Raw genomic sequence first — 14825 nt, forward strand, 5'->3', positions numbered from 1 at the left:
ATAGGTTTGTCAATACCAGAATGACATAGAATGATGCTCAAAACCCTTCCGGCAATGTATCAACCAAAACCAAAACCTCTAGGGTTTCCCTCCTAGGGCTTACTGAACCTGCAAGCTAAGCTCTCAAGGAAAAGTTTCTTTCAAAATAACAAGTCAAGAATGAATCCTCATTGCACTTTTTCCTCCTTTTATAATACTTTTCCTTTTCAAAAGTAATACTTTATTTTATTTCTCTTTTAAATTACTTTTCCCCTCAAAAGTGAATTTACTTTATAATTTGTCATTGACATTATTATAAAGTCACTTTATAAAATAAAGTACGTCCAACTGCTAATTAATTAAATTTAAATAATCCCATAGGACTCGGGACTATTTAACATCTAATTAATTTATTTATTCCCTTAAATAAATCCAACTTGGAGAAAAGGGGACATTACATGAACATGGAGATCCATGGAAGGAATCTCACCAATACAATTGTTGATAGTGGCTTTGGTGTGAAAACACTTCTGAAAGACAGTTGGACAATTCTGGGCAATCCGAACATTTGGCCCTGAACTTTCCAACTAGTGAATGCAGATCAACAAGCTATTAAGGTACTTGCTGTTTTAATGGGCCAAAAGGTAATAATTGGAACCCAGAAAATTTTGTTAAATTTTGTGGCGATTTCATTATAGAAGAAAGCATACAGCTTTGGTAGCAGCTAAAGCCAACCACAACTGACAAAGAAATACAATCTCCATCAGGAACAAGGATCAAAGACTCGAAAGCATATAATCAATTTCAAGTACCAAGTAGTCAATGAAGAAGCAGCTACCTTGGATTTGTCAGATTCAAACTATGAAGAATGGATGAAGAATCAGGATCAAGGTCTAATGGAACTGAACGACATAGGGATTTTAGGATTACAATTATGTGCAACAGATGAAACAAATTCTCTGACAACCAATTTCACTAGAAAATTAGAGGGCTATGAGGTATTTCTGTCAAACTATAATTTCATTTAAGCTATGGAGATCAATTGAGATGATAAGAAAAAAATGAACAATATTTTTGAAATGTTAGACACTTTGTGTGTGTGATGCAATACAAGGTTTGCAAAAGAAGAAATTAATTCTTTTGATTCCTTGATTGCACAACCACCATATTTTCCTACCGTTCAACCTACTAACCATACGATTGGAAAAGAACAAACAAATTAAAAGATTTAAAATTTTGAATATTATCGTACTGGAGTACATAGAAGCCACCATTGTACGGTCTAAACTTCCAATTATTGTCATACAACTTCTATAGCCTAATGACTTTACTACTGTATTCATACAATCATCCTTCTCTATTGTAAATGTACAACTCCTCATTACTACTACTGTACAATCTATATTTAATGTCTGTCATATAAATCAACTTCCCCCACTACCATGCACTTTTCAACCAAAAGGGTGGGTTGCACACTATGCCATGCGATTGAATTCCTGTGCTGCCAAATGGACTAACTTCTTAGTTGCAGCTGTACAATTAAAGGTTCTAATCACCATCGTACAATTTTAATTCATTGAGCATCTTCTACAGATTGGGCATTCTTGGTCTATAATATGATCCCTACTACATGTCTTTGTACAACCTTCTACATGGCTTTGGTTCAAAAACCATTTGGTTTGTTTTCAGATTTAGCAAATCTAGTTGCTTCTTCCTCAGACTATGGCAAAAACAGGGAATTATAGATTTGTGAATTGGAAAAAAGTGCATTTCTAGAATATGGGGATGTTGAACACCATTTGAAGTGCTTATAGTACTATCTGGGTTCATCGATTGATAGGGTGCAATTTCTCAACCTCTAATGTGCAATCAAATGGGGTCCCTTGGTTGTTTGGTCATAAGCATTTTTCATATATTGGCATTTTTGGTTATAACATAATATAATATAATATTATCAGAAGACATGATACCATATTGGAATCATAAATGCTCACATGTTTGCCACAAAGTAACAAATATAATATTTTATTCAAATGGTATTATACCGTATTTATTCTATTGTATACAAAAGAACTTATAGAAAATTTAAAGGCATATCAATCTTAACCACCTAGATTACCACACAGGAAAATTCCTATCTTCCCATGCAATTACCCAAATCTGCTAACGTTAATCCAAGACTTACCTGCTAACATTTGTTTATTTACTAAACTAATAACTTATAAACCAGTCTATTATTAACTATACCTAACCAACCAAAGATGTAATATTCCAACATCAAGAAGATGGCTAGGCTGAGACTAAATGTGTTACCTTTACCTTTACTCTATATTAAAAATATAATAATATAAAGGGAACCATATACTTCAATTGTCCAGATATAACCCAGATTTGCAAATCAGACAACCTTGCATACCCTCAATACATCTTGGATGTTACATATTGCGCATGCATCCCTATACACTTACAGCCTGCTGGAATAAAGAATGGCAGCCATATCCCTATGGATGAATATTATTAAAGTTAACCAATCACCCTAAATAATTGTCCATAAAATTTGTATGGGTTGTGAATATTATTTAATTTATTATTTAACCAAAAACCATAAAAAATCTTTGCAAAACATAATTAAAAAAATCATCCACTAGAGCTTTTATTGTTTGGATTTTTATCTTTGCTTTCTTGATTAACTATTGTGAAGATTTTGTTGTAGCTTGTGCATCCATGTCTGTCACTTGTTTTCCTGCAACATTTGCATCATATAGCCTCTGTGTTCATTAAAGTGAACAATAATCTCGACATTTGTGGCAGCATACATGAAAAGAGGTCTTCTAAGGAAGAAAACAAGGTTACAATTTCATTTTTTTTAAAGGATCTGAAATCTGGAAAATGAATACAAATCAGTCATAAAAAAAATTCAAAAATTTGATAACATATAAAGAAACACTGCCTCTTTACTCCAAATTTTGATCTCTAAACTTGGACTTAGAAACTCTGCATGAACATAAGAAATTTTTGGTCCATTGGCAAAACCCTTTAATATCTAAGAACCTTATATATCTAGGTTTTTTATACAATTTTATTATTAACTTTTGACTCTGTTATTGGTTTGAACCTGGAAACCCCTGGATCCACATCTGGTTCAATCCCAGTCCACCTGCAGGACCATCCAAGGTCCTACAAAATGCACCCGTGATGACTTTCCAAATTTTTTTATTTTTTTCAATTTTGCTGACTATTATATTTTATCAAGCTTAACTGGAAACAAGATCCCTGGGAAAAACCAGGCATCCTAGAAACAGAAACGACCCAGGGACAGGGAGACAGGTAGGGGACGTCCCCTTGCAAAAAAAAATCCATCCAGGATACCAGTCCCCGCGTCCCCCTGTCCTGGAAACGTGGGGTGACAGTCTTTTATTCTTACCAAAATGACAGTACGTGTGGCAAAAATCATTGATGAATTGTGGATGACTGCTTGTAATAGCCTGTCATTATCCCAAAAATCACAGAATTTTTTGTCCTTATTACTGGCCAAGAAGACATTAAACTGCATATTCTGATGACATTTCAATGCTCTTCTGGCAAAAGGCTAAATCACAATGATTAAAGGTGAAGCCACTGAACGCATCTGAATGCACTGAAATCCTTTCTGATGTAAACACCTAAGTCACCAGGTTCGGCCGAATTTCATCCTTGAAGTTCGAAATTCGCTGAACCAAAAAAAAAAAAAAAAACGTTGAAATTTGCATTTTTTAAACACATCTTCAGTCTGTCGTGAGTCGCGGCCTGCAGGAGAAGTTCGCCTGCAATTTTTGCCTGCCGTTTTTGCCACCGTTCGTGCCCTAGCATATGTTTCCTATGGTTTATATTTTATAAATGTCATCTTTTTGTAACGATTTCAAATCTATTTATCAATGTTAAACTATTTAGGCAATTTTATAGATATATTACATATATTTATTAAAACAATTTAAAATTTACATATGGCGAATTTAATTCGAATTTTATACATTTCGAATTTTTCCCTCATCGAACTTCATTCGAATTTCAAAGTTGTCGAACTTCGAATTCAAATTCGAACCTGGTGACTTAGGTAAACACTATTAAACCCTGCATATTTCACAGATTATTATGTCAAATAAATAATACTAATAATCCATATTTTTAAGGCTTGCTAATATTTAAATATATTTCATATATTTAAGTATTTTGTTTATAAAAGCAGTCTTATTTGCTTGTGAAGAAAGTGGTATATTAATATTTAGATTTCATCAGAAGTTACAAATTATTTCATCTCTAGAACTATTGTATCATGTACTACAAAAGGGGTGAATTATCTAATTTTATCAGATACCATTATCTGATGACTCTTATTTAGTCTGAATGATCCTTTTTAGTTTGGTTGCATGTTAGAAGATACTAATCCCCATCATATTGAAAAAGCTCCTTTTGATAGAAAAATATTCCTTCAAAGTCAATAACAATGGCTGCAAATAAACATAAATATTTATGGATTTTAAAGTTTTTTGTACAGATGAACCTGTTGTCATTTTATGACACCCTTGGTCCATCAGTGAGAACCGATTAGAGATATGTTCCATGGACCAGTGCTGCCCAGTTGATCAAGGAGAAAAGCAGTGAAATCATGGTTGAAGTGTTGCCTTGTCGGAAGTTCCTTGGCCCTCTCTTTCTCTTCTCCGGAACTCCGGAACCCCGAGGTTACGAGTTTCTTTGCCTTGGTTTCTTTCTTTCCTGCTCTGGAACTCCAAGTTTCCGAAGTTCCCTTCCTTCCCTTAGCTTTTCTTTTGTTCTCCTCCCCTGGAACTCCGGAATCCCCAGGTTCCCAAGTTCCTTGTCCTTCTACCCCGGAACTCCGGAACCCCCAGGTTCTGAAGTTCCTTGTCCTTCTACCCCGAAACTCCGGAACCCCCAGGATCTGAAGTTCCTAAGTCTTCAACCCAAGGAACTCCGGAACCCCCAAGTTCCCAAGTTCCATGTCCTTCTACCTCGGAACTCCGAAACCCCCAAGTTCTGAAGTTCCTTGTCCTTCTCCCCCGGAACCCCCAGGTTCCCAAGTTCCTTGTCCTTCAACCCCAGAACTCTAGAACCCCCAGGTTTCGATGTTCCTTGTCCTTCTACCCCGAAACTCCGAAACCCCCAAGTTTCAAAGTTCCTAAGTCCTCAACCCCGGAACTCCGGAACCCCCAGGTTCCCAAGTTCCTTGTTCTTCAACTACGGTGACCCCGGTCTCCGAAGTTCTTCAACTACGGTGACCCCGGTCTCCGAAGTTCCCCAACTACGATGATTCCAGTCCTCGAAGTTTTCCAAACTTGCTTCTGGCTTGCAACACTTCCGGATGGCATGATCAACACTCAAGGCTTTAAATGCTCCGACAGTTTTGGTGACTTATGCACTTTTTTTGTGGAGCCACAGGGGTGCATTTAATGTTTTTGGCAGGATTTCCATCAAGGGAGGTACGAGGCCATGTTTGGTGACTTGTCATGATTGCATACTCTGACTTTGGAAGGTCAGTCAATCCACCTTCTCAAGGTTTCCCTTTGTGGGTATGGCTAGGTTGCTTGCATGTACAAGCCAAGTGCATGCACTTCCAGACTAACATGCAAGGGTCATGATCACCATTGTAACCCATTTTTCTATATAAGGTTGTTAAGCCTCATTGTAAAGGGTTCTCTCCTTGCTGCCTTGAGCTTTCTTATGTTTTTCTCTTCTCTTGAAGACTTGTAATCTTTTGCATTTCTACAAAAATGTAAGATTGGCTTTTGGCCTTATGATTAATTGAAGATCACCATTCTTGCCTTCTTTCAACTTATGTTGTATATGCTTTCTTATCTTCATCATAGGTGTATGTTGTGACTCCTCTCTCTATATATGTTGTGTTGACTGGTTTTCTGAGTGTGACTTGTGGGAATCCTTCTCCCCTCTTGACACTTAGCAAAATTCCAACCTCCACACATGCGTCTGAGTCACTTATGCAACTGAAGTTTGTGCATCTCTTGGGTATTTCAGTTGATTCCTTGTGCCATTTCGGGTGGGGAGAGGAACAATCTCTTATCTTGGTGCATCACCCCCTTTTATTTCAAGCATTTTCTCTTCCCTTTACCTCTACAAAATTGTTAGGATAAGTCTAGGAGTTAGTTTTGAAGTGTTGAGTTGGTTCAACACCTGCACCTGGATTGAGAAGGAAGTCAGCCTTCTCCGGAAATTCAACCCCCTTGCGCAAGGTGCCACACTTCGGAGTTGTTTCCATGTTTCACAAGGTTGCTGAGTTGATAGCTCAGCAAGGGTGCAAGCTTTTGTGATGACAGAACCCAAAACCAAAAATAATTCTACCTAATGGCATGCACAAACTTGAACCAGTAACTTAAGACTTTTTAGATTTGATTTAAAATTATTAAAATTTATAAATTTACAAATTTAGATTTCTTTTATCTATTTTTATTACATGGGGCAAAAAAATATGATATGATATAGATTTAGATTTTGAGGTTTTATCAGATTTTATTTAAAATTTTTAGCTTTAGTTTAAATTTTTAATATGTACTTTCATATTTGTTTTATGTAACGCTTCTCAAGATTTAGTAACATGTTCCTCAGTTCCTGTGGTCTGGGAAACATGCTTTTGTTTGAAGGATGTTGCTGGATTTAGAACTTATGTAGCAGATCTTTTCGGCTTCTGATTTTACCATGTCTAATTATTATCAATAAGGGTTTTAATTAGATATTACTTTTTGTCTTATTAGGTTTCAAATAGTCTTAATCTTTGAAAAGCCAGATGTTAATATTTTCAGTTGGTAGTTATTCTTTAGCTTAAACAGATGATTATAGCAGGAATATAACACATCTACAAAAGCATATACTTGAAAAAGAATAGGGAAAAGAATAACGGTCTGCTGCATAAATTTTAACAAATTTTTAAAAAATCCCAAAAATTTAATTATCATATTTAATGGAATATACCTGCTTGTGAATAAGAGCATTATAATAAATAATGAAAAATGCAAAAAAAGGAACAAACCAAGATAGATCTCAGGGCAAAGCATATTATAGGACTGAAAGTACTAACCGAACCACGCCAATCAGCATGATGCACCGTGCCAAAAGAGCCTGCAAAAGAGTTTGCTACCATCAATAGCATATAGACTTTCTTAACATAAAAAATATCCTAGATGAGCAGTAATTACAAGTGGCAATCTAATTTGTTCATAGACAAGATTTGAATGATATAAGATATTATTTCTTTACATTACAAAAAAAAACACCTACCAGAACCAATACGCTCCTTCAATATAAGATCTTCCCATGGAATTTCCAAACCATCCATTGCCAAAGAATACTCAAGATTTGATCGGCTTTGCAGTGCACTTCCAGACTGCTTGAGTCTCCCATCATCACCCTTTTGATGAGAAACCTGTAACTTAGGTAGCAAATCTCTCTGCATCTGAGATGACAATACTGTTTCCTGAGGACATTCTGCACTAGTGATTTGTCCATGTTCAACTAAGAATTTATCGTTCTCAGAAGAATTTTGAATATGAGTTTTGGAAATCATATCTCCCTTCAGATGCACTGGTAAATGTCTGTGCTGAAGGTGATCACCACCAGAGGGGGGAATCCCTGGAATCCTCTGAGAATCAATATTCCTTGTATTATCTGCTAGATGTATTTTTGCATTCCCCACACCTAGAGCTGCAGAAAAATCTGGTAAAACAGGAGGCTTTATGTCTGTTGCAACCATACGTTTTTTAGAAGCTTTCATTTCATCCACTTTCTTTGTCAACTCTTCGTCTGGTTTTTTTATCTTAACCGTGGGCATATTGCCTGCAACATTTGTAGCATCTAAACCTTCTGTAGTTGGTTTTGTGCATGTGCATGTAATAGGAGAGGAACCCAGTGGTTCAATAGTTACTTGTTCTGAAGAGCCAACAATGCTACTTCTATCCTCTAGTGGACCTGCAACTCAATGTAAACATATAGGCAAGTTTAGAAAACAACTTGAAAACAAAGCAAGAAGTAAATTAACAACTCTAATAGTCTCAGATAGCCACGTTCATAGTTCAGGATCAAATTAAAAAGGAGTTTCTGACTGCATAAAGTAAATAATCTCCACCCCTCACCTCCATACCAAATCTATATGTAAACATATAGGAAAGAAAACAACTTGCTAACAAAGCAAAAACTAAATAAACAACTCCAATGGTCTCAGCTAACCAAGTTCCTAGTACAGGATCAAATTAAAAAGGAGCTTGTTACTGCATAGAGCCAATAACCTCTGCCCCTCACTCCATACCAAATCTAAACTCTAGGAATTCAAACTAAAAATTTTGAACATAACAATGTTAACAATAAAAATGTAAAATGATCAGATGTAATAAATAATTATAGTGTAAAATTTCACATGGTGACATGGTATACCTAGTTGTCAGCCAGTACCATCCTTGGGAATGAATAAAATCAAGATACACCCAAAGTGGGGCTCTGTAATTGGTGACCATGGAAAATTAATGTGTGTATTTAAAAGGATCTAATATAGTAATATCCAAAATTCCACTATCATAAATCAAGTTTTATTGCGAGATCTCAGATCACTGAATCACAGAATCTAATTATTTGAGAATCCACATGGATCTAAGAAAATCATCAAAATACTCCATAGGCTCCAAGACATGTCAAAATTGACAAAAGGGAAGAAAATTGACCAATGGCAACATTGGGCATTGTTTACTCCTAACAAAAACAGTCAGCTTCAACAGGGTCAAACGTGGATTAGACTTCATCAAAAGTCCATCTATCTTATATATTTGGATTCCTCTTGAAGAGTCAAACTTATGACCTCCACAGGTAACAAGACTTTGTGAATAGTAGAGGGGTAGCTTCATTTTGGTCAAGTAGCAATTTTGAAAGCACTGTTCTGCATATAGTGGTGGTCTTGTAAAAGCAGCAGTTTCATTTCTGTCAAGCAGCAATTTAGTTTCTGGCATGCACAGAAAGCAGTGGTTTAATCGCTGTTGACTACTGAGTGCAGCAGTTTTATCACAACAAATTGCACAGGAAAAGTAATGCCAGAATAACAATATCTCTTCAGTTTTGAAACACTTAGGATCTATTTCTAAGTGAGAAATGCTCGGCATTATAAAACATGATGTAAGTCTCTGATTCACACAATGTATAAATGGGTGCGTGAGAAAGAATGTAAGGAAGAGAAAAGTGACAAGATACACTGTTGAGCATTGTGTTGTCCTTGATGTCAAAGGTGTCATCGATGACAAAGAGGTAGATTGTTGAAAATTGTTTTGTCATTGATGTCGAAGGTGTATTCCATGGGAAATGTCAGATTATCATCATGTTCCCCTCGATTTCAAGTATCCAGAAGGTTGCTGTACTTTTAATTACTTTTGACATTTCAGGGCATCTGTGCTCTGGAAGGACAGAAACAACTTTGCTGGATATCTCTATTGCAGTATGTCATTAGTATCATCATAAGCCTGTTTCAGTTATTTGTGGAGCTCTGGAAGTGTCTATGGTATGTGTCTGAGGTCTATTGCTCAGTAGCTGTTTGTGCACTCGCACAATGATATGTGCTACATTCTACCGCAGTGATATTTTTTATCTTGATAAGTAAGGCTACACACGAAGACAAATCTCTTCAAGTTTCAAAGCTGGAGCTCAAGAAGGAAAATTGTGGTTGACAGTATTCTCACAGTGACTAGTTCACAGTCTATGTTCGTGATCCTGTAGAATGTGCCACAGTATTGCACTGTGCACCAACTGGTGTAATGTCCCCTTCCTAATTTGCCCAAGGATTTGCCCTGAAATCACAATTGCAACAAGTTAGGGTTAGGGTTACATCTTACCGAATAAATCTTTCCTCAATAATACAATCCTGAATTTGGATCCTGCAATCACAACAAGAAAGACATGCAATATAAATATACGCACACACATATATAGTTAATCATTAGGGTTAGTCGAGCCGCATTATATTCGTAGAGTATAAACACATTGAGGGAAGGCGACATTACGGGTTCTCCCGAAGCCATTTCTACACCAAGCCTAAGAGTGGATGTCTACCACAGCCCTCTTGCTTGGCGGCTTGTACCTGCTTTCCCCCAACCATGTCTCATCTCCCTACAGTCATTGCCATCTTGTGGAGTTGGGTGGAGGTTGTAAGGGGTTACTTGACTCTGCCCTCTTTGTCCTAGGCCACAATGGTCCTTCTAGTTCGGCCTTCTTACAAGCCCGATCAGCACCCTTCTCTTACAACTCAGGCCCTTCCTCTCCAAGGTGGATTTTAGACAATACGCATATCTATTCCCTAACATAGAGGCATACACTTAAGCATAAATTACACATATAATGATGCATGCATATACACCTTAAAAATTTACAAATATGATCTGAGTATTAATTATACCAAGATGTTGAATGTGAAGTTAGATTGCAATCCCTCAACTGCTATTGATTGATGGACTGATCTGATATCAACTGCTGGTGTTTGATTCTATGCTGGAAGTGCAATCTGTCATTTAGGGATTGGAATGCTTATTGCTTGCTGATATTGTTAATCTGATTCTTATATTTCTGCATAAGTATTTGGGAATGATTGATGATGAATGATAGAGTTTGATACTGATATTTTTCTGAATGCATATCTCGCTAATTGCTGATGATACTGGAATCTGAATATGTGTTTCCTGATCGCTGATGCTATTTGTTTGGCTCGGTGCTGTCGTTTCAGTCTGATTATTGCTTAAGGATTCGATCTGCTGCTTTTGTGATTCGATGATTGGTGATTTTCTGATGATGTTTGTGAGATTCGATGATGTTCTTCTTCAAAGACTGATGGCTTCAGATTGAACCCTTCGTGAAGCTTGATAAGATCTTATTTCTTCTACTGCAATCTGCATATCCTACCTTTCAGACCTACTCAATAGTATTCTCATATTTTCACATCCGTTGTAATTAATATATTAATCTAATTCCAATCCTTCCTCTTATGCATTCCAATGCTAGGGTTGTATCCCTTTGAAGAGATGCATTCTTTTCTAATAATTCGCTGCACTTTATTATCCTTAGTCGGCCATTTGGAAACTGATGATAATTAGTTTATCTTAGCCTAGTCGGCCTCTAAACATTATGTTGTCATCTAAGTCGGCCACTCACAATGAACAATTATTTATTAATTTTGCGTAGGTTCAATTACCAGGTCGGCCCCTATGAATTGCTGACATATATTTGCTCTGGTTTACTATATTAAGGGCTGTAAAATTTCTGCTAACCCTAGTTTGGCAGGGCATGACAGCTGGATGAAGCATGTGGAGGTTGATTAGGCCCAATTGAGTTTGCGTTGGACTTGGTGCTCCCACTTACGGCATAATGTGTTGGCTTTTGGACCAGACTGATTACCCATTTGGCTTAAGGTTATTCCTGTGGCTGCCTTGTGGACATTGTAAATATGTTCTAGGCTGACTTGAGGATCTAATTAAAGTAGGAATGCATATATAATAGTGATTGGATTCATTCCAATGTGTGTGTGTGTGTGCGAGTAAGACTGATAATCGTGGCAAATGTTGTGCAAGCTGTCTACTCAATTTGTGTTTAAGTGTGCAACTTGAAATGCAGATCTTATCATAGTTCCACAGTTTCTTGATGGGGGGACGCATTTCGAGGGCTGGGGGACTAAAGGCCTAAATTTCGGGATGGTGAGGGGACGACAGTGGAGCAGTGGTGGGGGGCAGTGCTAATATAAAAAATATAGGTGAATTGAAATCTTCAAGGCAAAATCTGCAATATAACATTTCTATGAGTGCCCCATGAAAAGCCAACTAGTTTTCATTATGTTAAAGGTTGCAATCAATATGTAATGGCATGTAACATATAGCGACCTGACGGAATCCCTAGCAGAGGTGGTGGAGGTGGCGGAAGTGGTGGTGTTGTGGGGGGACGTTTCCCCCAAGTCCCCAAGTCTCAAAAACATCCCCCTACAAGGGACACCGGTTTTTTTGGGGGGGAACGCATCCCCGTAGAACGCTAGACCTTATGCACATAGTAAGACTGTTCTGAAGTTGTTCAAATTAGGGGGATACTGAAGGTTCAATCTTGAAAATCTGCATGACAATCATTCATGTACTTTGTTGCAATTGAGGTCGGTGCCTCATCCTCTAAGTTGGTGCTCAATTCTTGGATTAGGGGATTAGTCTCCTATGGATTGGTGCTTGCAAATCTGATTGGGGAATGGTGTCTCCATCATAGATTTTTTGTTGCCTACAAAATATTGTAAGTTCTTTATTTGCTTTGTGAAGCTAAATATGGGCAAGATATGGGTAGTAGATCCAAGCAACTATTCTCAGTGTGGTTTTTCCCTTCCAAGTTTCCATGTAAATCTAGTGTTTTATTGTTTTGATGCATGCTTATTTTTTGCTTAGCAGTTTCTATGATGATTTGAGAAGTTATTGTAATGTTGTAAATTGCACCTTGTGCAATTCCACGCTACCTAAGCACCTTCACTTTATGCTGATTGCAGAATTCCTTTACCTCCATGTCCTTTCGTCCGCTTGGCTTGAGCTATCACCCTTCCTTTTATCCTTTCATCAAAGCTGCTGACTGTTTCACTTGTGGACATCCACACACCGTGCTAGCGTCCCACAAATATACAGTCCGAAGGTGGCCGTTGGAGCATTCCGCCTACGATTGGCATAGTTCGTAATGCCTCTTGCTACCTCCATCGACGTTGGCTTTGCTTTTGGGCTTCATATTTGCTCTCTAGATTCACTCTATTTGATCGATCCTAGCTTTCTAGCAATTTGACTCACTCTTTGCTCTCTTGCTCTCTTGGCTCTCAACTTTTGGGTTCATACTTTGTACTTGAGATTCTATTATTGTTGCTAGTGCTTCATGCTTGAGAGGGGGTTGCACTTCTTCTTTGCTCCAACAAGCTCTCCACTTTTGGGTCTAGAAGGGGAGTCTCTCTCACTCTCTCTCTTTATTTCATCATTTTATCTATCTCCATAGCATTATCGTTATCTTGTTTATCATTTTATCTATCAATCTATCCTAGCTATCCGTGGAGGTGGAGACACTAAAACGAGAGTTTGACTATGGCAGACCTCTAAAACACAGCCCCAACATTTTCCTTTCTGTTTTGTGTGCAGGTTGTTAAGAAGAGCTATTTTGTTAGAGGCTTCATTCGTGGACTTTTGTATATCATTTTATTTCATAGTTATATTCATTTTACAATCTTGTTGCATGTTCATCTTATTTAAATGTATCAAAAACATATAAACAATTGCTCTGCACTTTTTGTGCGACTTTATGTACTTTGTCCATACGGGAACGACAGTGCGGTCGTCCCTGGACAGAGAGCCAAAGGAAGTCCTTAGAAAGTCTCTACGACGTCCTCTTTCAAACTCTATATTCACACTGTAAAATCCACAAGGTACTGTGAAGGTAATTGCATGATTTATTAAAAGAATACGAATGTACAAATAGGCAATTACACTAACAATGTTTCCTAAAGAAACAATCGATAAATGAAAGCAAAAACAGAAAGAATCTAATCTAACTAAATAAACATTATTAACCATTAAATAATAAGATATGACACTATTGTTCTAATACCCTCCCTTAATGGTCAATTTGTCTACTACACCAAGTTGCCCCCTAAATTTTACAAACTTGTCCGGGCTCAAAGACTTGGTGAGGATGTCGGCAGTCTGATCCTCAGTTGGAACATAATGCAACTATATTGATCAGTCTTCAACAAGCTGGCGGATGAAATGACAATGAAGCTCCACATGCTTGGTTCATTCATGGAAGACTGGATTTTTGGCAAGATTGAGCACCCCTTGATTGTCACAAAGAGGGGTAAAGGACCTACTTGAGACATTTACATATCAGAAAGCGTCCTTCAAAGCCAAACTGCCTCACAAACTACTTTAACAGTTCCCCGATATTTTGCTTCGGTCGAGGAAAGAGCTACAGCTTGCTACTTCTTGTTGGTCCATGTGACTACATTTGTTCCCAGATTGCTAACATACCCAAATGTAGACTTCTTGTCATCAAAAGAACCTGCCCAATCTGAGTCTATGAAACCAATGAGCCTAGGATCTTTGCTTCTGCCATACAGAATGTCAAAGTCAAAAGTGCCCTTCACATATCTCAACACACGCTTCGTTGCAACCCAGTGTTTAGCTTTAGGAGTTGGTAGGAAGCGAGAGATGTAGCTCACAACATAACTAAGGTCAAGTCTAGTGGCGGTGAGATATATAAGCCTACCGACTAGTTGCCCGAACAAGGATTCATCCACCATAGGTAAATCTAAATTGGCTGACAACTTCAACCCTTTTTCCATAGGTGTAGAGGTAGGTTTGCAATCCTGAATCCAAAACTTATCAAGTAGACTCCTGGCTTACTTTGATTGAGAGTTAAAGATGTTGCCATCAATCTGCCAAACCTCAAAACCTATGTAGTAATGCAGAAGTCCCAAGTCTGTCATGTCAAAGAACTGGCACAAACTCTATTTGATCTACTCGATCAAAAGTGTCAAACTACCAATAATAATTAGATCATCAACATAGATGACAAGTAGAAGAATATCACCACCAGTAGTTTTGACATACAAATTGGAATCAAAATTCCTCTAAAAGCCTTGATCATTGAGGTACTTATCAATTTCTATGTACCAAGCCCGAGAAGCCTGTTTTAGGCCATAGAGTGCTTTCACTAGTCTACATACCCGATATTCTTTACTGGCAACCTTAAAACCAAGAGGCAGCATCATATAGACTTCTTCCTACGACTCACCATTGAGGAATGCACTCTTGACGTCC

The 14825-nt window shown here is 37.6% G+C and overlaps 1 protein-coding gene across 3 annotated transcripts in view; it reads right to left on the reverse strand.

Moving 5' to 3' along the window:
- Window positions 1-14825, reverse strand: part of LOC131040938 (serine/threonine-protein kinase CTR1) — a 64290-nt gene that overhangs the window by 10403 nt on the left and 39062 nt on the right. For all 3 annotated transcript variants that reach the window (XR_009104947.2, XR_009104948.2, XM_057973897.2), the window contains exons 8-9: window positions 7264-7950; window positions 7064-7104 (exon numbers count right to left, since the gene is read on the reverse strand). Coding sequence is in view for 1 of the 3 variants with exons in the window: in XM_057973897.2 (XP_057829880.2) it covers window positions 7064-7104; window positions 7264-7950 (728 nt within the window). In the remaining 2 variants the exon portion in view is untranslated. The remainder of the gene's footprint in view (window positions 1-7063; window positions 7105-7263; window positions 7951-14825) is intronic.

The sequence above is a fragment of the Cryptomeria japonica genome, chromosome 9, assembly GCF_030272615.1.
Source record: "Cryptomeria japonica chromosome 9, Sugi_1.0, whole genome shotgun sequence".
NCBI lineage: Eukaryota > Viridiplantae > Streptophyta > Pinopsida > Cupressales > Cupressaceae > Cryptomeria > Cryptomeria japonica.